Below are 25,258 nucleotides of genomic sequence, written 5' to 3' on the forward strand. Positions count from 1 at the left end.
TTAGCAGAGGGAGGTGACCCAGGAAACCAGACCTAAACAGTGGGAAGCAGGTCTGGGGGAGAACAAGAAGAGGGCCTGGGGATTCCGGCTTGTCACTGTAAGCCACTCTGAGCGACTTGAAATTTGTGACCTATGAGCATGCGTTGCTCTGATTCACCCACAAAACTTTAAAAGGTGCCAGCACAGTAAACCCTTCCAGTGTGAGTGTAAATGGGTTACTTTCTGTTAGACTTTTAAAACTGTATTTTCCCCACATGAAATTGTTGCTGGGAAAGCAGGGTCCAGCAGCGGCTGCCTCAGGCCTCCTTCGAGGTGAGCAGAGAGTCACAGCCGTGGTGACCGGGGTGGCTGCCGGGTTCCAGCACAAATGTGGTGCTGGCAGCAGCCAACCTCCCAAGGCCCCTGGCCCCAGGAACACGGTGACATTGTGAACGCCAGGATGTGTTTTGCTAGTAAGGATGTTACACCAGTCTTGATTGCCCAGTCACGTCGGGGTCCCTCACCCTGCAGATGCCAGCGATCCTGCTGGAAACTCCATTTCCTTGGCCAGGTGTAGACAGCTTTGATCTGAACCTTCGGAGCGGCTGTTTGATCCAGACCTGGGAGGTGGGGATGCAGGGGGCCCCTTGTAAGCTCCACCTCCCTTCTGTGTCCTGTGACCAGAGGTGGGCTTGGGGGTGGGCCAGGAGGGGCAGGGTGCCTGGGGCACAGGTCTGGTCATACAAGGGCCCTAGGGCGCAGGGGCTGTGAGGGACAGGGCTGGCCGGGCTGCTGAGACCCAGTGGGACGGGGAGGGGGAGGAGCAGGATGAGGCGGGCACAGCTGGCGGGCCGGCAGAGCAGTTCCCCGAACCCCAGGAAGGGGGCCCAGCTTTGGGCCTCCAAACGTGCGTTGATAAGCTTGGCTGGCGCTTGGTGGGTGTGTCGTCTCCATCTTGGCCTGAGTGTTTGAGCCGGTCGTCCGTGGTCGTCCCGCCAGGGGATTAGAGGCGTCCGCCAGGTGGCCATGAAGTGAGGCTGCAGCTCTCAGGGACAGCTGAACCTGGGGTGGCTTCCGGTGGCTGTTCTGAGTTAACGGTCCTCTCGGTGACCTTCCTGTTGCCACAGCCACCCACCCAGAGCATGACGCTGGGCCCCGGAGGGCTGTCCCAGAGTGGCTCCAGCCAGGGCCTGCACTCCCAGGGAAGCCTCAGTGATGCCATCGGCGCGGGCCTGCCGCCGTCCTCCCTCATGCAGGCCCAGATCGGCAACGGTCAGTAGCCGGGGCGTGTCGGGGTCAGGTCGGGTCTAGGGAACAGAACAGGCCCTGGGCGGCTGGGACCCTCTGCTCCAGGGGGACCCTTCCACAGGCACATGTGTGCGGTAGCAAGCAGGGGAATAAAGCCCTCACTCCAGGGCCCCTGCTTGGCTGCGACACTGTCGGTCTGGGGCCACGTCATCTCAGCATGAGCTTCTGTGGGGGCTTCCGTAGACATTCCTGTCCTTGGGTCAAGAACCAGTAAAGCCACCGGGAACCACTGACGACAGTGTAGCAGTGGGCCAGCAGCTCCTCTTCAGCATCAGGCCCCTTCCCATCGTCCGAGGGGCCACGGACCTCGGTCGGCCTCCTCCTCGCAGTCGCTGGAAGGAAGCGCAGGTCCTGGCACGAGGCCAGGGCTGCCGTCAGGGGGTTTCGGTGGGTTTCAGTCTCCCCTGCCCCTCCTGGCAGGCCCGAACCACGTGTCCATGCAGCAGACGGCGCAGAGCACGCTGCCCACGACCTCCATGAGCATGTCCGGCAGCAGCCACGGCTCAGGGCCCGGCTACAGCCACTCAGGCCCAGCCTCGCAGAGCGTGCCTCTGCAGGGCCAGGGCACCATCAGCAACTACGTGTCTCGGGCCAACATCAACATGCAGTCCAACCCAGGTACCGCCCCGCCCGGCCCCGGGACCCTCCCACGCGGGCGCAGACCGCCCTCCACCTGCAGCTTCCGGACGGCCGGGGGCCAGCAGGTGCAGGCCAGGCGGGGGCCAGTGTTGAGGGGCTAGGCTGTTCCCTGCAGCAGCTTCAGGGAAGCTCTGAGGAGGGGTGGCATTCGCCTCACTGGGAGGACAGGTGGGGGCACGGCATGGCCAGTGCACAGGAGCAGGGAGCATGCAGGGCAGGCCCAGGGGCCCCACGAGTGGGCCTCCCACTGCGGTGACCGCTCGGGGCCCTGAGCACCTGGGCAGCATCAGGTCCAGACTGGGGTGCCCATGAGTGTCAGACGCCCAGTTTCAAAGGCTTAGCACAGATAAAGGAGACGTGAGTATGTCCCCCGTTCTCGTTAGGTTCACTGCGGGTTGGAAACAATCTATTTTGAGCATATTGAGTCAGATAGAGCGTGTCACTGAGATAGATGCCCCCTGTTTGTTTTCACTTGCCTGACGTGGCTCCCCCACTGCCATGCTGGGCACGCTGCTCCAGGGGGTTGCGGGCAGGGGTTACATGGAAGGACAGGCCCGAGTCTGGGGACGGGCGAGGTGCCGGGCTCCCCGGGACCAGCCTTGGGGGCTTGGGGGCAGGTGGGTGGGAGTCTCACGGTTCCTGAGGGACAGGGCAGGGCGCGGGGATGGCCCGGCCCGGAGGAGAGCGGTGGGGCTGGGTGGGGGGAGGATGCCGCCCCGGGGGCTTCTCGGGTTATTCGGGGTCTGTCATGTCGCCCAGTGTCCATGATGCACCAGCAGGCGGCCTCGTCCCACTACGGCTCGGCCCAGGGCGGGAGCCAGCACTACCAGGGCCAGTCCATGGCCATGATGGGCCCGAGCGGGCAGGGGAGCAGCATGATGGGGCAGCGGCCCTTGGCGCCCTACCGGCCCTCCCAGCAAGGTGAGGGGAGCGGGGCGCGGAGCCAGGGGAGTTCTTTGGCGATGAGTGAGGGTATGTGGGGGCTATGGAGTTACACAGGCGTTCAAGGCCTGCGCTGTTCCTGGAGGCCAGCCGGGAGCCCCTGGGGATCGGTGTTGGTTGGGCTTTGGGCTGGGGCTGGGGCGGCGCGTGAAAGCAGACTGCCCAGTTTTCCGTGGGGCCCCCGTGGGGTGTCCTCTGGTTGGAGGGTGGCCCGTCAGGGAGGCTCCCGGGTCCAGGGTGACGTGCCCTGCTGCCCCCCCACAGGCTCATCGCAGCAGTACCTCGGCCAGGAAGAGTACTACGGTGGCGAGCAGTATGGCCACAGCCAGGCCGCCTCGGAGCCCGTGAGCCAGCCATACTACCCCGACGGTGAGGCCCCACTGCCCCGTCACCCACCCAGGGTCCCCAGGGCGTGGGGCAGGCCAGTGCCTGCAGAGGGAGGCTCCCAGCACAGCCTGCAGCCACTGGCCTCCTTGGGGCGGGGTGTGTAGTCCCCTGAGTGGACGGATATGAACGTCCTAAAAGGGGGGGGGGGGTTCCATCACGTTGGGAAGTGCCTCCAGGAAGGGGCACATTGAGCTGTCGTGTCTCCTAACACTCACCTCCCAGCTGCTCCGTTACGGTTTCTGCAGGTCATTTTCCGTTTCCACATCACCTTTCAGTGCCTTCAAATAGCCCCCGGATTTATGTTGGGGGCATTTAAAGTGGCCACAGAGGATGGGTGGGATTTGGGGAGGACCCCCAGTCAGGGAACCATGTGACGGTCAGACAGTGGGCGGCGGGGAGGTGACTGAGACCAGTGCAGGGCCAGCCTTGGCTGCTCCACGTAAGGGAGACCAGGCCTCACGAGGGGCCAGGCGCCCCTGACGGAACACCCGCAGGAGCAGGCGGCGGGATGGGGACCTGCAGCAACGTTAAAGCCAGCAGCCTCTGGTGTGTATCACGTGTGAGGCACCGAGTGTCCTCTGTCCTCTGTGAACTGAGGCTCATTGTCTGCACACTCCCTGAGGAGCAGGGTGGCCACCTGCACTTTAAAGCAAGGGACCTGCGGCTGCCTGACAGCATGGGCTCCGTCTGTGGGGAACCAGACCGGCGCCAAGCCCGAGCTCTCCTGACCCGACCGTTGTGTTCACAGCTGTCACTCCGGGGCCTGGGTGGCTGGGGGCCTCGCTGACCGCACGGCACCCCCGTTTGCTTGCAGGACACGGCGATTACGCCTACCAGCAGTCGTCCTACCCAGAGCAGAGCTACGACCGGCCGTTTGAGGAGCCCACGCAGCACTACTACGAGGGCGGTAAGGCCGCCGCCACGCCCGGGGCGTGTCGCATGCGGGCTTTGTGGGCATGGAGGCTGGGCACTGCGTCCCTGCTCGCCCGTGTGTTCGTAAAGCAAACCCACCACCGGGTCCAGCTGCCAGCCTGGGTGAGCTGGTCTCAGGGCTCCTCAGTCAAGACCATCAGTTGTTCCAAACTCAGCAGGCGGGAAGGTGGACGGCAGGGACCCGGGCAACCTCTCCCCCAGCCCCCACCTCCCAAGCCAGGCAGGCAGTACCCGTGGGCGTGTTGCTGTGCTGAGTGTGGCCGGAATGTGTCTTCAAACACCTGCTGGCCAGGTAAGGCGCATCTCTGGGTGGGGCCTCGGCAGCCGGAGGGTGAGGCAGGGCGAGCTGGAAGTGGCTCCCCAGATGGAAAGCCCTGGTCTGGAGCGTTCACCCAGGTCCCCGCCGGCTGACTTAAAGTCGCCAAAGTGACGTTACCAAGTACGGAACTGGGAAGAAGCAGGCATAGTCTGTTCCCAAGTGGGTGCCAGCTAGACCCAGGCCGTAGGGTGAGGGTACCTCCCCCCACCCTCAGGAGGCCCCGAAACACGGGGGATGTGAGGTCAGCCGGCTCCGATCCCAGCCTCCCTGGTCAGTGGTGGGAAAACCTAACTGCTCCAGGAAGGCCCTAGAGAGGAAAAAACAAACAATAAATACAAAACGGGTGACTTGAAAATGTGACTTTTTTGGTGGCATTTTTTTAATTGTAAAAATACATGAAATTTACTGTTTAGCTATTTTTAAGTGCATGGTTCAGTGGCATTAAGCACTTCATATTGTGCTGCAGCCACCACCACCGTCACCTCCAGAACCTTCTCATGCTCCCAGGCTGAAACTTTGCCCCAGTAAACACTAACCCCCCAGCGCTTCCCCTCCCCAGCCCCTGGCACCCACTCTGTCTCAGATTCTGACTATTCTCAGCACCTCATGTAAGTGGAATCATACAGTATTTGCCTTTTTGCGACTGGTCTGTTTCACTCAGCGTAATGTCCTCACGGTTCATCCGGGTTGTAGCAGGTGTCAGAACCCCCTTCCTCTTTAAGGCTGAATGGCATTCTGCTGTATGTCTAGACCACGTTTTGCTCATCTGTTTACCTGTCAGTGGGCCCCCGTTCGGCTATTGTGAATAACGCTGCTGTGAAAATGGGTCTACAGGTAACTCTTGGAGACCTTGCTTTCAGTTCTTTAGGGCACAGGCAGACCTCTGAGATATTGCGGGTTTGGTTCCTGACCACCGCAATAAAGTGAATATTGCAGTAAAACCAGTCACGTGAGTTTTTGGTTTATAGTCTGTGAAGAGTACAGTGGCATTATGTCTAAAACAAAGTATACATATCTTATTAAAAGTGAAAAGCAAATAAGTAATTACAGTAGTAACATAAAAGGTCACTGATCATCGATCACGGTAACAAACGTAATAATAAATAAAGGTTGAAATGTTGGGAGAATTGCCAAAGTGACACAGACATGAAGGGAGCAAATGCTGTTGGAAAAATGGCCCCAACAGACTTGCTTGCGATGCAGGGTCACCTCAAACTTTCAGTTTTTTTGGTTTTTTAAAAAATTTTTTAATGGGGCTGGAGAGAGGTAATTAGGTTTATTTATTTTTTTAGTGGAGGTGCTGGGGTATGAACCCAGGACCTTGTGCATGCTAAGCCTGTGCTCTACCGCTGAGCTGCGCGAGGCCTCGGACCTGGAGCCGCACTGCGGTTATCTGCGCAGCACAGTAAAGCAGGGTCTGCCTGCGAGTCCCTGGAGCTGGAGGGTCTGGATCATGTGGTCATTCCGTTGTTAACATTTTGAGGAACTTCTGTACTGTTTTCCAAAGCACAGCTTTGACTCTTGGTTACACATGGTAGGAGAGTGTAGAAAGTCTGGGAAGTACGGGGGAAGTCACCCTGGAGGCTGTGCTGTGGTCACTCACCTGTGTTTCCCCGTGCGGCGTCTTGTGTTCACACGTGTGGGTCTTGGCTCCCGGACACGCGCTCAGACCAACCTGATGCCGGGGAGTCGGTTCCCTAAGGACTCTACCCGGGGCTGTCCCCCCGCCAGGCGGGCACCTCACACCCTGGCCCCGCCTGTGCCCGGAGCAGGTGCAGTGACCTGGCTGGATTAGAACGCTTGTGACGAGTGTAAGACTAGGGACCCGAGGAGCTCAAGCATCTCAAAGTCAAGTTGTTTACGAGCAGCTCGCGCCCCCCGCCGCTCTCACACACTGGCTGGCTGCGTGTTGGCTGTTCTCCGTGAACAGGTGGATTTTCCTCAGCTTTCTCCCGCACCGCGATGCAGGCAGCCATCTGCGTGGCGGTCAGTCTTGCCTTTAGTCACGACCAGAGGAAGCGCACCTGTAGCCCCCCATGAACACCTGGGCACCACTGACGCTGTCCTCCAGGGGACCTGCTGCTTTTCACCTCAGCTCTCACTGTTGGCAATGGCGTCAGCGAGCCATCTCTGCACACCACGTGCCCATCACCTTGGAGGTTTCTCGAGAACGAGGCCCCGAGGCAGGACCCTAGGCGCACGGGCAGCTTCGCGGGCCCTTGACTGGCTGCTGCTTGTGCCAGTGGCGCACGTGTAGGAGGCTCGAGGGATAGGGCCGTGCCCACGAAAGGGGGCCCCTCACGGCAGGACATGGCGGAGGGCAGCTGCGGCCAGGGGCCGCGGGGAGGTGGGTCCTGGGGAGGGGGCCCATGAGTCCAGGTCTTGTCGCCAGCAGTGTGGCTCCAGGTCTGAGGCCTCGTAACTGCAGGGCCCTGACCTGTCAGTGGGTGGCAGCTGCCCGTGAGGTTCCATTTCACCAGGAACCCCGAGCAGCCACACTTGAAGTGGATGAATGTTTGCTGGTTTCAGCCATTTTAAAAACAGTCACACGTGTGAAATTCAGAGTCTGCTGCGGCGGGCGTTTGAGCGCCTGGGTGTCAGTGCCGCGAGGAGAGGTCCCACCCAGGCAGCCCTCGGCCCCGTGGGGCTGGTCCCTGCAGCCCCTCCCCAGCCCTGCACGCCCTGCGCCTCCGCGGCTCAGTTCCAGCAGGTCCTGAGAGCTAAGAGCGTCCCGCGGACAGTCGCCCGGGACAAGCCCTTCGGAGCCTGAAGCGCATGTTTCTGCACCTCGTTTTGGGTCACAAATTCTTGCCTTCTGTGATTGATGAGGAGTTTGCAAAGACATTCAGTAACTTCCTTTGAGGCAGGTGTGGCAGCCGGCACGGCCTCCTCCTGGAGCTGGAGGCGCTTCGCCCCACCCTCGTGTTCACGCCGGCTGCACGGGGCCACACACGTGTCCGCGGCACTGGCGCCCTCAGCACGCGGCGTGCTGGGTCGCGTCGGGGGCACAGACCGCCTGCGGCCGCTCGGAGGACAGGGCTGTGGGCGGGAGTGGTGAGGGGGACACTGAAGCCGACAGAAAGAACTTCCTAGGAACTGGATTCGTCCCCCAGCGGGATGAGGAAGCCGTGGGCACGGGTGGCCGGTCCTGCGGTTGTTCACGGGAGGCGGGCCCCGGAGTGAAAGGCACTAACGTGGAGGGCCAGCGGCTGGAAGGGGCCAGGGCATGGCCGACCCAGCCGGGCCGGACGAGGGGTTTGGGGCCACCCCGGAGCCCCCTGCAGGACCCTTGAAGTCCCGACAGCATTCCCCCCCACCCAGACGTCTGCAGCAGCAAAGGCTGGACAGAGCTGTTGTCCCGTGACATGTCCGGGGGCACAGCTGTGGTAGGTCGCCTGGGTCGTGCCGGGTGTGCAGCATCAGGTATCTGGGTGCCCCTTCTGAGTGAAAACAAAGTGCACTGAGAGTGAGCGCTGACACTCCCTGCCGGGAGCGACTCTGGGGGGTGCTGGGTCGGGACAGCAGCGGAGAGGGCGGGGGCCGTGAGGCTGGGGCTGGGCAGGCTGGAGGTGCCTGCGTTCCTCCCTGGACCCCTCCAAGGTGGACTTGGTGGTGGACTTGGTTTGTTTTCACATTTCTGAATCACGTCAGTGTATCTGCCTGTTTAGAAATCGAATTAAAAGTATTCAGTATTGATGGTCACTGAAAATCAGAGACTAACCCTGTGGCCACTCAGATCCTTCCGGGGGCTGTGAGGGAAGCGCTATCCTGGGCTCTGTCCACCTCCAGGGCCCTAGCCTCCGCCGTCACCCAGCCTTCCCTGTGTCTGTGTCTGAATCTTAAACAGACACCAGTCAGTGGGTTGGTGGGTCACTGGGTGGGGGCCCCCCTTAACTAATTACATCTGCAAAGACCCTGTTTCCAGGAAAGACACATTCACGGGTTCCCAGGTCAGGACTCCGGTGTATCTTTTGGGGCTTGCTGGCCTTTGTCTTGATTGCATTAACTGCTTCATTTTGGCCGTGTGTTTGTCTCTCTGTAAGACAGTAAGAGAAAGTGTAACGAAACATCTGAACTGTCGTGGGAAGGAAGAGGCGCTGAACGGCGGACTCAGTCTCGGGGTCCCGGCGCTGCCCGCGCCTCCAGGACGACGGAGCCACTGCTGCTCTCCGGAAACGAGCTCGTGTCTCCTTCCCTCTGCAGGAAACTCCCAGTACAGCCAGCAGCAGGCGGGGTACCAGCAGGGCACGGCCCAGCAGCAGACGTACTCCCAGCAGCAGTACCCCAACCAGCAGGGCTACCCTGGGCAGCAGCAAGGCTACGGTGAGGGGCGCCGTCCCCTGCAGACCCGGGCCCCACAGAACTCAGCCCCGGGCTCCCGGGGTGCCACTGGGCTGGGGCAGCTCTGGCTTTCCTTGTCTCTCTTGACCTTGGCACTTGTGAGGAATGCTGGGTGGGCACTTCGAAGACCCCCTGAGGTGGGGTTTGCCTGGCCTTCTTCTCAGGGTGGTCTTGGGTTCTGGGTTTTGGAAAGACCACAGGGGTGGAGGGCCTTGGCATCACCTCGGTTGGCATGGCTTGTCTCTGCCGAGGCTGACCTCAGTCACTGGGTCGCGGGTGTCGCCGGGCCTGCCGACCGTGGGGCTGCACCTTCCCTTTCCCCCTCCAGACTCCAGGGTTACCGAGTCCAGCCCCACTTAAGGGGGCACTGTCTACACAGACTGTTTGGATTTCATCTTTGGGAAGATGGGTCTCTCCCTGTTCGCTTAGTTGTGAATCGTTTATTTCTGCTGGTAGGCGTTGGCGGTTACTGATCTTACACATTGGGTTACAATCCAACACTCCTTTATTCTGTTGTTCAGACTGTCCCAGCCCTGCTCTCAGGAGCTCATCCAGCTGTCACCTGTGTCCCTGGGACGCACCCCAGGCTTTGAGTGCTTTCTTGTTTCTGGGGCCACAGCTTTCCCCCCAGTGTTGGAAGCAGCCACTTCCCCAAAGAGCCGTGGTTCCTGTTACTGGAGAACAGTCCAGGGGCAGGTGGACCTCATCTGAGCCCAGTCCCACTTGACATTCACCTGGCTCAGTGCATGTGTGGCCCGTCTGACAGCAGCGCCTGGAAGCGCCCGGCCCTCCGTCGGCCTTGGTTCACCAGGGAGGGCTCCCAGAGTGGGAAGGGGCCAGGGGAGCCCGTTGGACAGAAAAGTGGGCTAGGGGAGCTTAGTGAGCTCCAGGAGATGCCCGGTCCTGTGGAGGAGATGAGCAGGATGTAGGCTTAGTCTCCCCGGGGTCCGGCCGCCCCACAGAGCAACGTGCCACCAGGACCAGAGCCCTCTCTGGTCTCCCTAGGCGGGTGGACCTGAAGCAGTGCACCCTGGCCATTTGCCTGCAGGTCATGCCCTGACCCTCTCCCGAGAGGTGCTGGGCTGTGCCCTCCAGAGCCCAGAGTGTCTCTGACGTTTCTGTCTCCGGAGGGCAACGTCCTGACGCCCCACAGGGGGACGGCCTCACAAGCCCACCCCAGTAACAGCCGTCCTCCAGCCTGACCTGGACGAGCAGGTGTCAGTTCAGCGAGAGGGCGAGTTCAGTGGGTGCAAGGCGTCCCTCCGCCACCCCCGGAAACATCCTCGTTCAACTCAAACGCCGTCCTTCCCCAAACCGCACGTCCAGGCCGGTGGGTCTGCACCCTCCCCCGTGGAGTCACCTGGGAGGCTTTGGCAAGGTGGGGCATCAGCGTGGCCCCACGTGTGAGGCGGCGAACTGGGCTCACAGGTGATTCCGATTCACATGAGGCAGGAACGCTGGTGTCATCAGTTCTTCCCAGAGCCTCCCCCCAGTCTCCACTGAACTGTTCCTCCTGCTGTGTGCCTTCGCCATTTGCTGTGAATTCACCTCACGTTTGCAGTGACCACCAGGACAGGCACCGGGATGCTAAGAGCGGCCCCCAGCCCCGTCCGGGTGGGGGTGGGGGGCCCGCCCTGGGCGGCCTGGGCGGGGCGCCGGCGGCCTCACAGCCTGTGTGTGTTCCAGGGCCCGCGCAGGGCGCCCCCTCGCAGTACTCCGGCTACCAGCAGGGGCAGGGCCAGCAGTACGGGAGCTACAGAGCGGCCCAGACCGGCCCGGCCGCCCAGCAGCAGCGGCCCTACGGCTACGAGCAGGCAAGCCTTCCGTGTGTTTCCAGAGCGCGGGCCCCTGTGTGCCAGGCGTGAGACGGTCTCCCCTGCGGTCGCGAGGGCCAGTGAGGCGGGCGAGTTGGCTCCCGGGGTCCCTGCTGGAACATCCGTTCTCTGAGTCTGTGAGGTCTAGAAGTTGCGTCTCCGTGTGTGCCCGTCAGACGCTGCTGGCTGTTCACTTCCTAAACTCGCTGTCGGAGGCTCATCCCTCAGGTGTTCCCGTGCGCCCGGCAGCGTCGAGTGTCTGCCGCAGGCTTGGGGGACCCCGGCCACCAGAGTCAGAGCTTGTATCTGGTCCGACAGAGCGGACGCTCAGGGGGCCCGCGTTGGAGCAGCGGCGGTGGTTCTGGGAGGAGGACCCGGAGGGGCAAGGGGACAAGACACAGGTGGCAGGGCTGGCTTAGCCCAGGTCGGGGAGGCCCTCTCTGCTGAGGTGACAGTGAGTCGGGCCCTGGCGTTGCTGAGGGGACAGCGAGGGCGTCAGACCTGAGCAGAGCCTCTCCTGCTCCCAGAATGGCGAGGGTCTGCCCTTCACAGGTAACGAGAGGGCCAGGAACCGAGGGTAGGAGTGAGCCAGCCACGGGGAGGCTGTGCAGAGGTCCTGAGGCCACCAGGTTTGCCACACTGGAGATGGCGAGGAAGAGGCTCGGTGGCTACAGCTCGGGGCAGGAGAATTATCCTGGGCATATTCTTGGAGCCTCCTTTGAAGAGAGCCCTTGGCCAAAGCCCACTGGTGGCTTCTTGTGCTGGATCAGAGACACTAGTGACAGTTGACACGGCCAATGAAATGTCAAGGCTCCACATAGACTATGGGTGCTTTTCCCAGGGAACTGAGTAGGTAAGGTCCTGTACTTTATTTTCTGAACGCTTCTAGCTCTGCTCCCTAAAGAGAGAGAATGCAACAGTCATACCTAAAGAGTTTCCGACACCAAGTCAACAAACCCAGGGAAGGGTCTTCGGGAAGCAAACGTCTTTGGCCTTCAAGAACGCAGCTCGGATGCTCCTTGTGGGCGTACAGGACATTGAGTCTTGGAGGCAGCGCCAAGGTTGTCTGCCACTGGGAGCCAGCAGCGGGCATCCTGTGCGTGGCAGGGTCAGGGTGCAGAAGCGATGTGAGGCACCTGGCCCACCCACCGCCCTGAGCTGCTGTGTGACGGCTTGAACGAACACCCCCCTCCCTGATCTAAACCAGTAGCTGCAGCTTGGACGGTGGCGTTCAGAAGGGCAGTTACCTGCCTGCCCCATGGAAACTGGCAGAGGCTGTTTGTCACTTGCCTTTTATGCCCCCTTCCATCTCCCACCTGGGTGCTGGCGGGGGTGGGGTGCCATCTTCCCTTCGGGTGCAGACTCTTCCGCAGGACTGTTGAGGTGTAATCGGTGTCTTGGTCTCTTGCAGGGCCAGTACGGAAATTACCAGCAGTAAGGGACAGCGTTCTTGTGGAGTCTCGCGATGGCATGTCCACCTGGGGATGGACAGGCTGGGGACAGTTCTAATGAACTGTGACCCATGGGTTGCGCCTCCGTCCCACGCGGCGTCTGCATGTGAGACGTGCACACCTCCTGCTGGGCATGACGCTGAGTGTGCACCTCTGGTGCAAGACGTGCGCTGATGGTGTGACGTGTTTGGTGCTGTGTATAGTGGTGTGCGTCCGTACGACGGAGAGCTGGTCCCTTTTGTCCCCCGCCCCCACCCCAGTGTTTCTAGCTAGCTTTAGGGGTCCTTTTGTCATCAGAGTGTTCTGTGCCCAGGCATGGGACACCTACAAGATGCCACAGTCCTCGTACTCACATACGCAGACCTCAGGTCTGACTCTTCCTCACGCACTTGTGCTGTGTGTAAAGCTGTCCTTCACTGGTCACACTGCAGCCGGACACTTGCGCACGACCCCTGGATGGCAGCCTCTTCCTGTGCCTCGATGGGGCAGGGGGACGGGGGCAGGAGGCATCTTCTGTGCTTTGGGTCAGTTTCTGTTACACAATGGAAAGGATAAACGTGCTTCATTTGGGGAGGCTGTGAACCGTTGTTTCCAGAGCTCACCCGTCACCTGTCTCTCACCAATTCTGTGTACCCAAAAAGTTACATGTTTTTGTATTAAAAGGTAAAGAGGGATCAATGACTGTTTCCCAAGTAAATACGAACGTACGATCAGCTTAACCTAGGGAGAGTGGAATAGCTGAAGGGAGGAGAGGGTAGTTCTCTGAAATCACTTCGGCTTTGGATCTTGTTTATCTGACGGTCATTTCTGGGATTTTAATATTTAACATGCCCAATTCTAAATTTATAATTTAAAGTACTGATGCCAAATTTTCCAAACAGACGGCATGCTGTTTATTTTATACTATTTCTTCCAGGACCTACTTACTCAGATCATCGAGCAGGCGTTCCTTTTAGGGATATCCGAAATTCACACCTCACTTTTAAAAGGAACACCGCTGATTTTATTGTGTTCTTATATTCCTAGGACATTAAATCCCATTTAAATCCTGTGCAGACATTAAAGACAGCTCATGTGGAAAAGTCAGTTCGAAGGAAAAATTCTACATTTCACTAATAAGTCATGTGGACATTTTATCAACCTTTACTAGTTGATAATATCCATATTTACTGTGAATCATTTAAAAACATCTTTGGCTAAATGCTGACTTATTTCCAAGACAACCAGGAAAATACAAAAATATCAAGTTCTTGATCTGTCAGGTCTACTGAGGATGTTTTCAACTGTTAAGTTTTCTGTTTTAAGAGTTTAAAGTAGTTCTTTATCTGGATTTGAATGCTTTTTGCTGGGACGAACCCTGACAGTCCATGCTGGGAAATACGGACACAATGACTGTTGCCGTTTTACAGATAAAGAATCACGGCTCAGAAAAAAGACAGTCCCTGTCGGGTACAAGTCCTATTCTAGGACATTCTCCCTCTTCTGTGGAGACAGAATCACACCTACATTGGGATGGAAGTGTTAATTTTGTAGACATATGGGTTTTAGAAACCCTTAACACTGGTAAGGGCTTACAAATACATGTCTGTATTAAATGACTGAAATGAGAATTCTTAACCACTGAACGACACAGACACTAGCAGTTTCGTTTAGGGAGTCACTTCCCTTGATTTGGTTCTGTTCTTTCCTGAGAGTTTTCATAAAACTAATTTGCAAACCGAATCGGGGATTAAACTTTCCCCGTTGAAAATGTTAAACATTTCAGATAACTGTGAAAATAGTTAATTTTTGTTCCTTGCCAATGTGGAACATGCCTTTTATGTTTTTTCTTTGTAAGTGCTGTATTAATACTTTTTGAAGGAAAAGGACACTTAAAAAACTTATCCCAGAACTTCAATCTGAAATGTCTTACATTAAGAAATTTCTTGAATGTTGTGTATATATTTTAAAAAGCACTTTGTGAAATAGTTTGTACATTTATTTCTTAATTTATACATGATTTTGGGTGTTAATATATTTAATGATTAATAACAGAATGTTTATTTAATGTGTTGTCCATTTTTATGTAATATCGTGGGGAAAGGTGATGCCAGCAGTTCTTTTTCATTAATTGTATGATATCTTCTCTTCTGTAACATGAATGTTTGCAAAAGCTTAGGCTAAAATGAATTGTTTGTGCAGCGTGGTTGATGTTTTGCTTTTACACGACTACGTCCACGGTGGAGGCCAGTGAAGGTGGAAGGAAGACTTGGGAACCGATGCTAGTCTTCCTCCTCTTGCCCCGACGCCTAGCAGGTGGGGGTCTGAGAAATGACCGCTCTCGAAGTGAGGCGAGCTGAGGGCCCCCGCGGGTGGGCGCTAGACCCAGCCGCCCGAGACCAGGCAGTGGGGGGGTCGGGGGGGGGCGGAGGACAGGGGAGTACTCGGGACTGTTAGGGGAGTCCGGTCACTGGGGGGTGGGGTGCGTACAGGGGGACCCGGGCACTCCTCGGGGGTCTGGGGAGTCCGGGCACTCCTCGGGGGTCTGGGGAACCCGGGCACTCCTCGGGGGTCAGGGGAGCCCGGGCACTCCTCGGGGGTCAGGGGAGCCCGGGCACTCCTCGGGGGTCAGGGGAGTCCGGGCACTCCTCGGGGGTCTGGGGAGCCCGGGCACTCCTCGGGGGTCAGGGGAGTCCGGGCACTCCTCGGGGGTCTGGGGAGCCCGGGCACTCCTCGGGGGTCAGGGGAGTCCGGGCACTCCTCGGGGGTCAGGGGAGTCCGGGCACTCGGGGGACATAACCGCGCACGGCCGGGCTTCTCCCACGAGGCCTGACCGCGGGGCGACCCCGGGCTCGGATACAGGGAGGCCGTGCCTCCGCTTCCGTGTACCGAGCAGTCCAGGTGGTCTTATTCGTGAGCACACGCGCCCTGTGACAATCATCCCATGGGTTCGTTTCTTTTTTCGGTCGGAGTTTGGCGTCTAGGTTGTTTATGCTTTTGGTGTAATCGATTTATAAACTGGTTCTTCGAAAACCAGCCCGGGAAGTGAGTTTTCCTGGGGTGACGGGGGTGTGGCCGTCCTCGGGCCCGCCGCCCACAGGACCCTGGCCCCCTGGGTGCGGACGAGTACCAGAACCAGGAGCAGGACCATCACACCGGGTAGGGACAGGGCCCTCCGCACATGCGCGCTGGGGCGGGGCCGACCCCGGAAGTGGTCCAAGCGGAGGCCTGGCCCCGGAAGTGACGTGCCCTCCGAGGGTGAGTGCGGGCGCGCGGGCGGGGAACCGGGCGGCCGGGGACTTGGGGACGCGGGGACGGGCGACGCGGCGCGGGGCTGAGCGCCCCCTGGGGACCGCGGCCCCGCTCGGGCTCTGCCCCGCCTGAGCGCACGGCCGGCCGGTTCCAGACTTCCCGGGACTGGGGTCCCGCTGGATGTTGCTTCATCGTGTCCTCTCCGTGGTGAAGCCGTCACCCGACAGGGGCGGCGTTTGCTGCGAGCGCCGCTCTCGGACGGGCCGGCTGCCTGCGCCTGCGTCCGGTCCGCGGTGGGCTTCGCGCGTGAGACGGCTCGGTGCCGGTCCTCTCGGTGCCGGCCCGCGCGCCCTCGCTGCCGCAGCGGCCGGTCTGCGGTGTGCGCCGGCGCGCAGGCGGGTGAGGCGCTCTCGGGGCCGCGTCCCCAGAGTGGGTCTTTGTGAAGGAGAGGACCCTTCCTGAGAGAAGGGGAAAGGAGGACACTGTTTTAAATGCAGGTCATTTCTCAGGCAGATGTTTTAGCAGAGAAAATATGTCAGAAGTTAAGGCGCACAAGGTTGATTCTTTTAAATGATCCTGCCTTGGTTCCCTTGGGCGGTGGTCGCGTGAGCATACCTCAGTGAGACGAGTCCTGTGAAGTGCAGGTGCAGCGCTGTGCCGGAGGACGCTGTGTGACTTGAGGAGCAAGTGGATATCCTCTGAGTCTCAGCCTCCGCCGCTTTAAAATGAGCATTAACATGTAAGGGTCAGAAATCATGACGCCGTCCCCTTAGGATAATTTAAGGAGGGTTTGTAAAGGCGCTACATGTGTCAGAGGGAGGGTGCAGGGGAGCAGCAGAGTTGGTGTTTTATCCTGGAGCTGGTGATGGTGGAGTTGCTTCCAACCTCTCGGCCCAGAGGGTAAAGGAGGGGCAGTCACCAGGACCCGGAGAGAGCATTACAGACTAGAGGTGTGACTTTCAGTCTGGGGATTTGAGAAGGGCAGGGGGTCAGCGTCCCGCCCTCCTGCTCCTCCTCCAGCCTCTGGCTGAGGGCGAGGTAGTGAGGGTAGCCTTGCTGGGTAGGCTCTTGAAACAGCAGGGTGGAAAGGGGTCCTAGAAAAGCAAGTGGAAAATCCCCAGCATGCAGGATTACTCTTCCTAGGGTTGTTGTAAGGAATACATTTTAAAATTGCTGTAGAAATAATTTAAAGGTGGCTCCTGGCAAATATAATGTGTCTGGAGCAGGAGAACTGAGGTAACACTTTATAGAACAGAGTGGAGCCCGTGCACGCACCAAGAGCCCCTCAGCATTTTTAAAGCTCTGTCCTGTGGCCGTGAGCTGCGTCCTGCCCTGGACCCTGGGCTTTCACCGCCCCCACCCTCTATGCTCCACTGAACTGGGACCGGGGAACAGATGCTCCTAGGAGGAGTTCTGAGTTCATTTTTCTGAGCTTCCACGGCACAGTAACAACCAGCGCTGTCCAGCAGAACTTTCTGGAATGGTGGAAACGTTCTCATCTGTGCTGTCCAATCTGGTACCCACTGGCCACATGTGGCTATGAGCACTGGAAATGTGGCTTGAGGGACTGAATGTTTATGTTTGAAGTTTTTAATTTAGGGGGGATGGGTATAGCTCAGTGCATGCCTAGCATGCAGGAGGTCCTGGGTTGAATCCCCAGTACTTCCATTAAAAGTTAAATCAATTTTTAAAAATTTTTAGTTAATTTAAACTTAGCGCATGTGGCTATTAGTTACTTTACTGGACAGCACAAGCATAGCGTTAGGAGGGAAAGAAAGACCAGAGAGCGGTGTGAGACGAAGCTGGACTTGTTCCCCTGGCAGGGGAGAGCCATGCATGTGCTCAGCAGGTTTTTTCAAACAAACTGAAGAGGCAAAAAGGAGGAAGTACTCCAAGATTCAGAGTGTCAGGATTCAGAGTTCAGGTCTCTGGTTGGCTTTCCAATTAACTGATCACCTCTTCCATTGGTCTCCTTCAGGTTTTGTGTCGAGAAGCCTGGTTTTCAGCACAGCTGGGACAGATTGCACTTCTTTTCCAGTTTCTTGACTTGAAACCTTACCTTATTGATTTTAGTTCTTTCTTCTCTACTGATAGAAGCATTCAGAGCCAAGTTTCCCTCTAAGCAGTGCGTTAGCTGCTCCCCGTGAATTTGGGTAAGTTGTACTTTCATTGTCATTCAGTTTGAAATCTTTTTAAATTTCTGCTTGATTTCTTTTACTTACTGAATTGTTCAGAAGTGTTGTTTAATTTCCAGGTATCTGGGGTTTTCCTAGATACATTGTACTTACTGACTTCCGTTCTGCTGCGGTTAGGGAATACACTCAGTATGTGTGATTCCTGTCCTTTTAAACTTACTGAAACGTCTTGTATGAGCCATGGTACGGTCCTAGTGAGTGCTCCCCGTGCACCTGCAGGCAGTGTAGGTTCTGCAGTTGCTGGATGTGCTGGCCTGTAAGCGTCAGCTAGATCAAGACTGTCGGTAAGCGCTGTTTGGATTTTCTAGTCTCGGACTGTTTTTGATTGCTTGTTGTGCATTTCAGCTTCTTCCAGAGAGAGCAGTGTTAACAGTTTCCTACCATCACTATGGAATGATCTGTTTCTCTCTTTAATTCTATCAAATTTTGCTTTCTATATTTTGAATCTCTTCCTAGGCTTATGCACATCTTTGCCTTTTCAGTTTCTGTTTGAAGCAGAACTTTCTGGAATGGTGGAAATGTTCTAATCTTTGCTGTCCAATCTGGTACCCACTGGCCACATGTGGCTATGAGCACTAGATGCCTTATTTTGCCAATTTGCCTTTTGTTAAGGAGCCATGGCATCTTTGAGGCTTTTCTCAGCAAGCCCCCGGGCCGTGTTGGAGGGTCTGGGATGCTGGACCTTGCGGCCCGCCTCCCCCCGGCTGTTCTCGCTCTGCTGTGTGGACTGCGCCAAGCACCAGGGATCCCCCGGAAAGAAACTGCTCTCTGAGAAAAAACTGGTGAGACCTCTGCCCTTGAAGGAGTTTGCCTGCAGTACCCTCGGAAGGCACAGGACGTGTGTGAGCTCTCGTGGTCTTGTCTCAGTGAGGTTATTGAAGGGATGCACGGAGCGCCTTGAAAATGAGGAGATCAGGTGAAGGCCCGTGGGTGCCAAATGCTCTGTGACCTGAGAACTATAGCGGACCTGGGACGGGGCTCCAAGCACCAGAAGTGCCGAGCGGCTCTCCCTTCGCCAGGAGGGCACGCGGGTGCTTGTTCCCCAAGCCTGTGTCTGAGACCCTCCTGTATGTGAGTGGCCCTTAAGTTACGACACCCAGGGACATAGGCCTTTCGTTTTATAGTTCTCAAAGCCTTACACGTTTTTTGTTCTGTTTGCCACAACCTTCTATTTAAGACGTGAATGATCTTTAATTGAATTTAAGGAACTGCGTGTTTGTGGCCCGCTTTGTCTCTGCCTGAGGGGGGCTCCGGATAAGCCTCTTGAGGACGACAGCACTTGCTGTGGGAAAGTCCTTGGCAGTCGGTGGGTGAGGCTCAGATCTCAAGTTTCCCCACATTTTGTCTCTTCCCGGAAAAAAATGGGTCTAAAGTTTTACCTTCCGTGCAGCGCTCATCAGTGGTGCCTTTTTCACGTCCACTTGATTTCAATTATGTTCAGAATTAGACGCTGAGTTTCTGAAATAGTAATTCATGGTTTTTCCACGTGGTGGTGCTAGAGCATCTTAAGAAGTACTGTGTACTTCTAAAAAAATCTGCTTAAGGAGTAGTGGATGGAAATCCCTCCGCCCTGGGCCCCACCCCGTCTCCCTGTGCGTACCTGCCAGAAGCAGGTGGGGACACCGCGCCTGGGCGCTTCCCCGCAGCTGCGTCCTGGCACGCCAGGCAGCTGGACTTGTGAGTGAGTGTTTGTTGAACGCTCACCTGGTTAGTTCCAGACCTTTGGGTGGGTTGTGTCTCCCTTAGGGACCTAGAGACAAGCTTGCTCTCAGGTACGGGTCTGCGTTACCACATTTAACGAGCGAACACGTCCTGTTTAGTTCTTCCCAGCTGGGAGCCTGCTGATCCCGGGGACTCACCCTCACCCTCGTCGTCTCCTCCTGGGAGCAGAGCTCTCCGTTAGTAAAGACCTGTTAGTTCACAGATGTGTTTCTCTTTGAAAAAAGCTGGGAAGACACTTTACTTAAGGAGTATTTCCTCAACCGGGTTTTATTTAGGTTGGTGTCAAGTTCGTCACTGGGGTGCGTCTTCCGTGCTGCCGACGTTTCACGTCTGCATGTTTGATTTAGATTTGTCCACAAATAGCTGTGACTTGTGGGGACTCTTTCTTGTATTTGCGTTTTAGGAGACAGTAGCGATATTAATACCATTAGCTTCTAATTAAAGCCTGTCACAGGTAAAAAAGGGACATTTCAAATGGCTGCTTGGTTCTCGAAAGGACTACAGGGCTGATCAGACCAGCGTGCCTTATACTCTCTGCAGAAAAGGCACTTTGTGGACCACCGCCGCGTGCTTGTCCGTGGGGGGCGCGGAGGCGACGGGGTGACCTGCTTCCACAGCGAACCCCGGAAGGAGTTTGGAGGCCCCGACGGTGGCGACGGAGGCAGCGGCGGCGCCGTCATCCTGAGAGGCAGGTGCCTGGGGTGGCGCGGGGAGGTGGCCGTGTCTGCACGTCTCGGGGGATGTTCTCACCTTCTCATCCCAACAGGAATTTGAATTCAAAAGTTGATGTGGACGCATCCTTGTATTAAATTCTGTGGACGTTCACAACTAAATAATCCACTGGAAACCAGTGTAGATGGTTTGCTTGTTTTTAATTTCAGGAGCATGAGGTAATTTACTGCTGGGGATCCACCATTCTGGTTCCGTTTGTCAGAGGCTTCAGCTGGCTCCCAGCTCAGTGAGGGCAGAGGGCATGACGGCCTCCGGCGTCAGCAAACCAGTAAACCAGTACACCAAGTAGCCACTCCCAACATGATAAAGTACAGCTAGTTTCAGATTGGTAATGACATCATGGGTAATTTAGAATTTTTTGGAAATTGTAGTATTTTTTTAAAGTAAGAATTTCACTTTTTAAAAAGATCACACTACACCACGTTCCCATGTGCGTTCTGAACGTTCTTGGACTGAACGAGAGAAACTAACCACAGGGGATGGTTCTGCTGTGAGCACAGAGGAAGGTGATGCTCCTTGCTCTGACTTCTAGCTGACCGACAGGTGAAGTCGCTGTCATTGGTCCTGTCGCGGTACCAGGGACTCGACGGGGAGGATGGTGGCAGGAAGAACTGCTTTGGGCGAAGCGGCAGGCCCCTGCACATCCGGGTAGGTGGCTGCAGAGCCCACTGTCCCGTTCCGGCTCCCGGGTCCCGCCATGTGGTCGGGGTGGCCCTCCCTTGGCTTGAAATACACCTGACCTCCCCAAAGCAACCCCGGACAGGACTTTGTGCTGATTTCATACCACATGCGTGTGTGACCAACTCACAAAATCATCAGACAATTGTGTTTCACAAAGGGGACCCACGAGCACCCCCTGCCCCGACCCTGTTGGGGCTCCTCCCTGTGAATGGATAGCTTGTGCCTCCCTCAGCGTTTCCCTCTTTTTCCAGATGCTTCTCTTCATCCTGATGTTCCAGAAGCATGGTTTGGAAAAGCAGTGTATGTGGTGTGCCTGGAGTGCCTGGGTGTAGGCAGCCCTGCAGGGTCCCTTTAGGGCCAGGACCTTCTCCTGGGACTTTGTGCCTCTGTGAAGGGGCGCTCAGTCCTGCCCCTTCTCCTCCTGGTTTCCTGATAAGCACTTTGTTATTTTTTAGGTCCCCGTGGGCACACTGGTGAAGGAGGGGAGTGAAGTCCTGGCTGACCTCTCGCACCCGGGCGATGAATACATCGCAGCTCTGGGCGGGACAGGAGGGAAGGGCAACCGCTTCTTCCTGGCCAACGACAACCGCGCACCCACGACTTGTACCCCCGGGCAGCCCGGCCAGGAGCGCGTCCTCTTCCTGGAGCTCAAGACAGTGGCCCATGCTGGGATGGTGGGTGTCACCTGAAGCCCCGGGCGGGAGGCGGTGGCACCTTCCACATGCTGAGTGGGAGGACGCCTGCTGTCCCAGGTGCGGGTCACGCCACCAGCCTGGAAGAGAGCGAGGGCTGGTTAGCGGGCTTCCTCCACCAGCACGCCTCCTCCCATTGTCCTCTGTCCTGAGGTCCCGGCCTTGGTCAGTTGCAGACTCTGCAGTGACAGAGCGTCCTTACTCTCTCCCAGGTTGGGTTCCCCAACGCAGGGAAGTCCTCGCTTCTCCGGGCCATTTCCAATGCGAAGCCCGCAGTGGCTTCCTACCCGTTCACGACCCTAAACCCCCACGTCGGGGTCGTTCACTACGAGGACCACCAGCAGATCGCAGGTAGGGCCACCGGGCTCTCTCGGAGGCGGGGCTGGGGTGCCATTCAGAGCGATGCTTGTGTAACCGCGCGTAGCATTTTCTTCATTTGAAACTTGTGGTTCTCCATCAAAATCAGGTTTCAGATTTGCTTCCCACCCCTCCCCCAGGCATCTGTTAGTTCAGGAATTTGAGTTTAAATTTCAAACCTGAGGAAATCATCCCTTTCCACCGCCTCTGTTACCCTCTCTCATCTGCGAGGAGCTCAGCAGCGTCCGTCAGGCGGACAGTGTGTGATGGAGAAAGTTCCCCCTGTGCCATTCGGAGAGAAGAAAGCTTTTTCCAGAAGACAATGTACCCATTAAAAATAGCAGCCCTGCTGGCAGTGTGTTTTGTGTAGCACTTTATATTTGCAAAGGACTCTGATAATTTTAATCAGTAATCAAATTATTAATAGGTTGCAGGAAGCTGTTTTTTCCATTTTTGAGTCATTTTGAAGCCAGAAAGACTGGAATGTGTTAAATAGTTCTTATTAGATTGATCTGTCATCAGGCCTGCCACCCAAATATTTCAAAGCAAGACGGGAAGCCAAACCGCCTCGGATGGCAGTTGGCCGGATGAGCCAACGAGGCGGTGAGTTGGAAGAGCAGCCGCAAGGCGTTCCTTAGGGGGCAGTCCTAGACCCCCGAGGCCCCGGGTGTCCCTCCTGAGCCCTCCCTCTGTCTCCTCGCAGTGGCCGACATCCCCGGCCTCATCCGTGGTGCACACCAGAACAGGGGCCTGGGCTTCGCCTTCCTCCGGCATATCGAGCGCTGCCCCTTCCTCCTGTTTGTGGTGGACCTCTCGGTGCCGGAGCCCTGGACGCAGGTGTACGACCTCAAGCAGGAGTTGGAGAAGTACGCAGAAGGCCTGTCCCGCAGGCCTCATGCCATTGTGGCAAATAAGATCGACCTCCCTCAGGCCAGGGCCAGGCTGCCCCAGCTGCGGGCCCACCTGGGCCAGGGGGCCATCGCTCTGTCTGCGGCCACCGGGGAGAACCTGGAGGAGCTGCTGCTGCGTCTGAAGGAGCTGCACGACGGCCATGTGGCCGTGGGGCTGGAGCTCGGCCACCAGCCGCTCCGCTGGTAGCGCTAGGGGGTTGCTGGGGCCTTCGCCCACCCAGGCCACCGACTGGGAACGCACAGCACTGGGTGGAGATGAGAAAGGTGCTTCAAAGACTCGGAGGTGTTGGTGCATCCGCCTTCCCGCCAGCCTGGGGCTCCCCCCACCACCGCGCCCCTGCCCTGGGCCCCCGCTAATTGGCAGGGACCACACAGCTGGCTGGTGTTGCCGAAGCTGCCGAGTGCACAGAAGACAGCCCAGCGGACAAAGCCGCATTCCCAACATTGGCCCGGGCGGTGGCAGCTATCACAGAGGTTGACACACCCCGCGGAGCGCATTTCGCCCTGATGCTCGTCTGCTGCATGAGGCTGGAGGACAGGGAGTGTTTACTGGCGCTGAGCGCTGAAGGTGCGGGAGCGCCGTCTGAAGGCAGCGACAGGGCCACCCCCACCCCCACGTTGTCCCCACGGTGCTGCACTCCGCGCAAGCCAGGCTTCACGACTGAATGCTCCCAATATCCGACCCAGGGACACTGACCTGCTCAGTAGGAGCGAGCGGGTTATTAGCTGCGGGCAGGGAGTCGAGCTCCGTCTCCCGTGGTGGCTGGAGTGGAGAGAAAGCACAGGCGCCGTCTCCCAGAGATGCTGTGGGGCTGGATTTGTGCTCCACTGTCCTTGTGACCTGAAGAGAATGCTGGCCCTGGCGCCACTGACCGCTCCGGTGGTTCAGAGAACCCCTGGGTCTTCCAGGTCAGATTTACCTCACGGCCAGAGTGACGGCAACTGCGAGGCTGCCGCGTGGCTCCAGGCCTTGACGGGGCCGCCGCTGTGTCCTCGTGTCCCCGTGTCCCCTGACTGCACAGCAGCTGCCGGCCTGCAGGTCCAGTAAAATAGTCCAGGACTTCTGTTTCCCCCAAATAAAGTCTGCTGCCTCTGATGTGTCCCTGAGGGCCTGAGGGAGAGGTGGAGGGGACAGAGGGCTGTCAGTACAAGGGGCCCCGGGCCTCTGGGGCCTCAGGGCCCCGCGGCAGCAGGGCTGCTGGGCACGCTCAGGCCACGTCTTTTCTGCACATAGGGGCTGGGCATGCCTCCAGTAATACGCCAGCGCCCGAGCTTTCAGGAACAATTCAGTTTTGATCTGACATCAAATCTGCAGCCAGAACAGGAGTTCTTTACCCAGAGCCTTATTTTCATGTCTTGTAGTTTCAGAGGCCCTTGTGTTCTGGAAACCAGAGACGGGCTTTGCATCTATTTGCTCTCTGTCTCAGGCCATCACAAAGGATTTCATGGAGTAAAGCCAGGTCTGAGTAGCGTTAATTATCCATGGCCTTTCATCTTGGTTGCTGGGCCCCCACCACACTCATCTTCAGAGGGGGAGACACTCAGGACGCCTCCCTGTGGCTGACCCGTCACGGGGCACTCGTGGGACGGCAGGAGAGCCCCAGAGAGCAGGGTCTCTGTCCTGTTCTTGGCTGTGCCCGCAGCAGCCTCAGGACCTCACGCAGAGAAGGTGCTGATAAACAATTGTGGGATGAATGGTGAGTGGTGGCTGACTTCAGGTGCGTTTAGGTGCCTTTCAGTTTGGAGCCATGTCTGAAAGGCAGGGGGTGGGAGCTGGAACGCACACCAAGGGAAGCCCTGTCCTGCCTCCCTTGGGCCCCTGCGCGCCAGGCCCGCCTCTGACAGCCATTTACGCGAGAGGCGGGCTGCTCTGAAGTCTGATCAGTTCAGCTCTTGCTTCGTGGACATGGACCCGCCGGGGGCACCGCCTGTCAACTCCTCGCCCTGGGACAGGGGCTTTGCCACATCACCCTCCCTGTGTTCTCCCCAGGTGCGCACCGGGCGGCGTGGCGTGGGCTGTGGGCTGGGGCTGGGCTGCCTCGTCTGGCCTCCTTCTTCTGGAGCCAGCGTGGCCCCGGGCCTCCGTGGCTCACTTCCTCTCACCCAGCAGTGCTTCTGTCCCAGCTGCACTCCTCCCTGTGGTCCCACGTCCCTGCTGCCCCAGCGCCAGCTGTCCCCTGATTTCCTCTCCGGTGTCCTCCGGCCTCCCGCAGCGGGCACAGGCTGCCCCGCCTCCCTCGTTTCCTCGCCCTCTCGCTTTTCTCCTGTTGATGGAGTCGCCGTCCTCTCAGCGTCTGCCTTAGGCCATCCTTGGCTACTTGCGGCCTCTCTGAAAGCAGTTCTGAGAGTCGGGGTCCTAAGTGCAGAATTTCCTAAATTCCCCAGTTTTTGGCTCCCCTGAGGCCTGGATCCCCATTTCCAGGGCTCCTGTGTCCACTTGCTCCAGGTACCAACCTCCAGGCTTCTGAGGGGCCTTCGGGTGCTGCCCCTGCCCTACCCCTACCCCGCTCTGGAAATCTCTCTTCCCACCCTCTGTCTCTGCAGAGGGGCACCCCTTCCTCATCGTGGTCCTGGCCAGTAGGATGCAGGGAAGGGGCTGCGCAGCCCGCAAAAGCCCCCAGCCT

The 25,258-nt window shown here is 57.7% G+C and overlaps 2 protein-coding genes across 19 annotated transcripts in view; both read left to right on the forward strand.

The window, feature by feature from the left end:
* The window catches only part of SS18L1 (SS18L1 subunit of BAF chromatin remodeling complex), a 28,478-nt gene extending 14,180 nt beyond the window's left edge, over window positions 1–14,298 (forward strand). For 5 of the 12 annotated variants that reach the window (XM_032461493.1, XM_032461494.1, XM_032461501.1 and 2 more), the window contains 8 exons: window positions 1,107–1,251; window positions 1,705–1,905; window positions 2,686–2,847; window positions 3,133–3,237; window positions 4,070–4,162; window positions 8,555–8,830; window positions 10,535–10,662; window positions 11,552–14,298. In XM_032461493.1, the coding sequence (XP_032317384.1) occupies window positions 1,107–1,251; window positions 1,705–1,905; window positions 2,686–2,847; window positions 3,133–3,237; window positions 4,070–4,162; window positions 8,555–8,830; window positions 10,535–10,662; window positions 11,552–11,839 (1,398 nt within the window). In that variant the 3' untranslated portion in view covers window positions 11,840–14,298. The remainder of the gene's footprint in view (window positions 1–1,106; window positions 1,252–1,704; window positions 1,906–2,685; window positions 2,848–3,132; window positions 3,238–4,069; window positions 4,163–8,554; window positions 8,831–10,534; window positions 10,663–11,551) is intronic. The other 7 variants (XM_032461500.1, XM_032461499.1, XM_032461496.1 and 4 more) reach the window with 6 other exon arrangements.
* Window positions 14,299–15,333: 1,035 nt separating this feature from the next.
* Window positions 15,334–23,730, forward strand: MTG2 (mitochondrial ribosome associated GTPase 2). 7 transcript variants are annotated; one of them, XM_032461505.1, is made up of 9 exons: window positions 15,334–15,350; window positions 17,323–17,497; window positions 18,152–18,321; window positions 19,802–19,949; window positions 20,526–20,641; window positions 21,130–21,348; window positions 21,579–21,717; window positions 22,246–22,326; window positions 22,427–23,730. In XM_032461505.1, exons 3-9 carry the CDS (start codon window positions 18,157–18,159, stop codon window positions 22,819–22,821), a joined length of 1,263 nt encoding a protein of 420 aa, XP_032317396.1. In that variant the 5' UTR covers window positions 15,334–15,350; window positions 17,323–17,497; window positions 18,152–18,156; the 3' UTR covers window positions 22,822–23,730. The 7 variants fall into 7 exon arrangements, with proteins under 7 accessions (XP_032317396.1, XP_014407249.1, XP_032317394.1 ...); XM_014551763.2 differs by lacking the exon at window positions 15,334–15,350 and adding an exon at window positions 15,359–16,083; XM_032461503.1 differs by lacking the exon at window positions 15,334–15,350 and adding an exon at window positions 15,359–15,841.
* Window positions 23,731–25,258: the final 1,528 nt, after the last annotated feature.

Source organism: Camelus ferus, chromosome 19, assembly GCF_009834535.1.
Source record: "Camelus ferus isolate YT-003-E chromosome 19, BCGSAC_Cfer_1.0, whole genome shotgun sequence".
NCBI lineage: Eukaryota > Metazoa > Chordata > Mammalia > Artiodactyla > Camelidae > Camelus > Camelus ferus.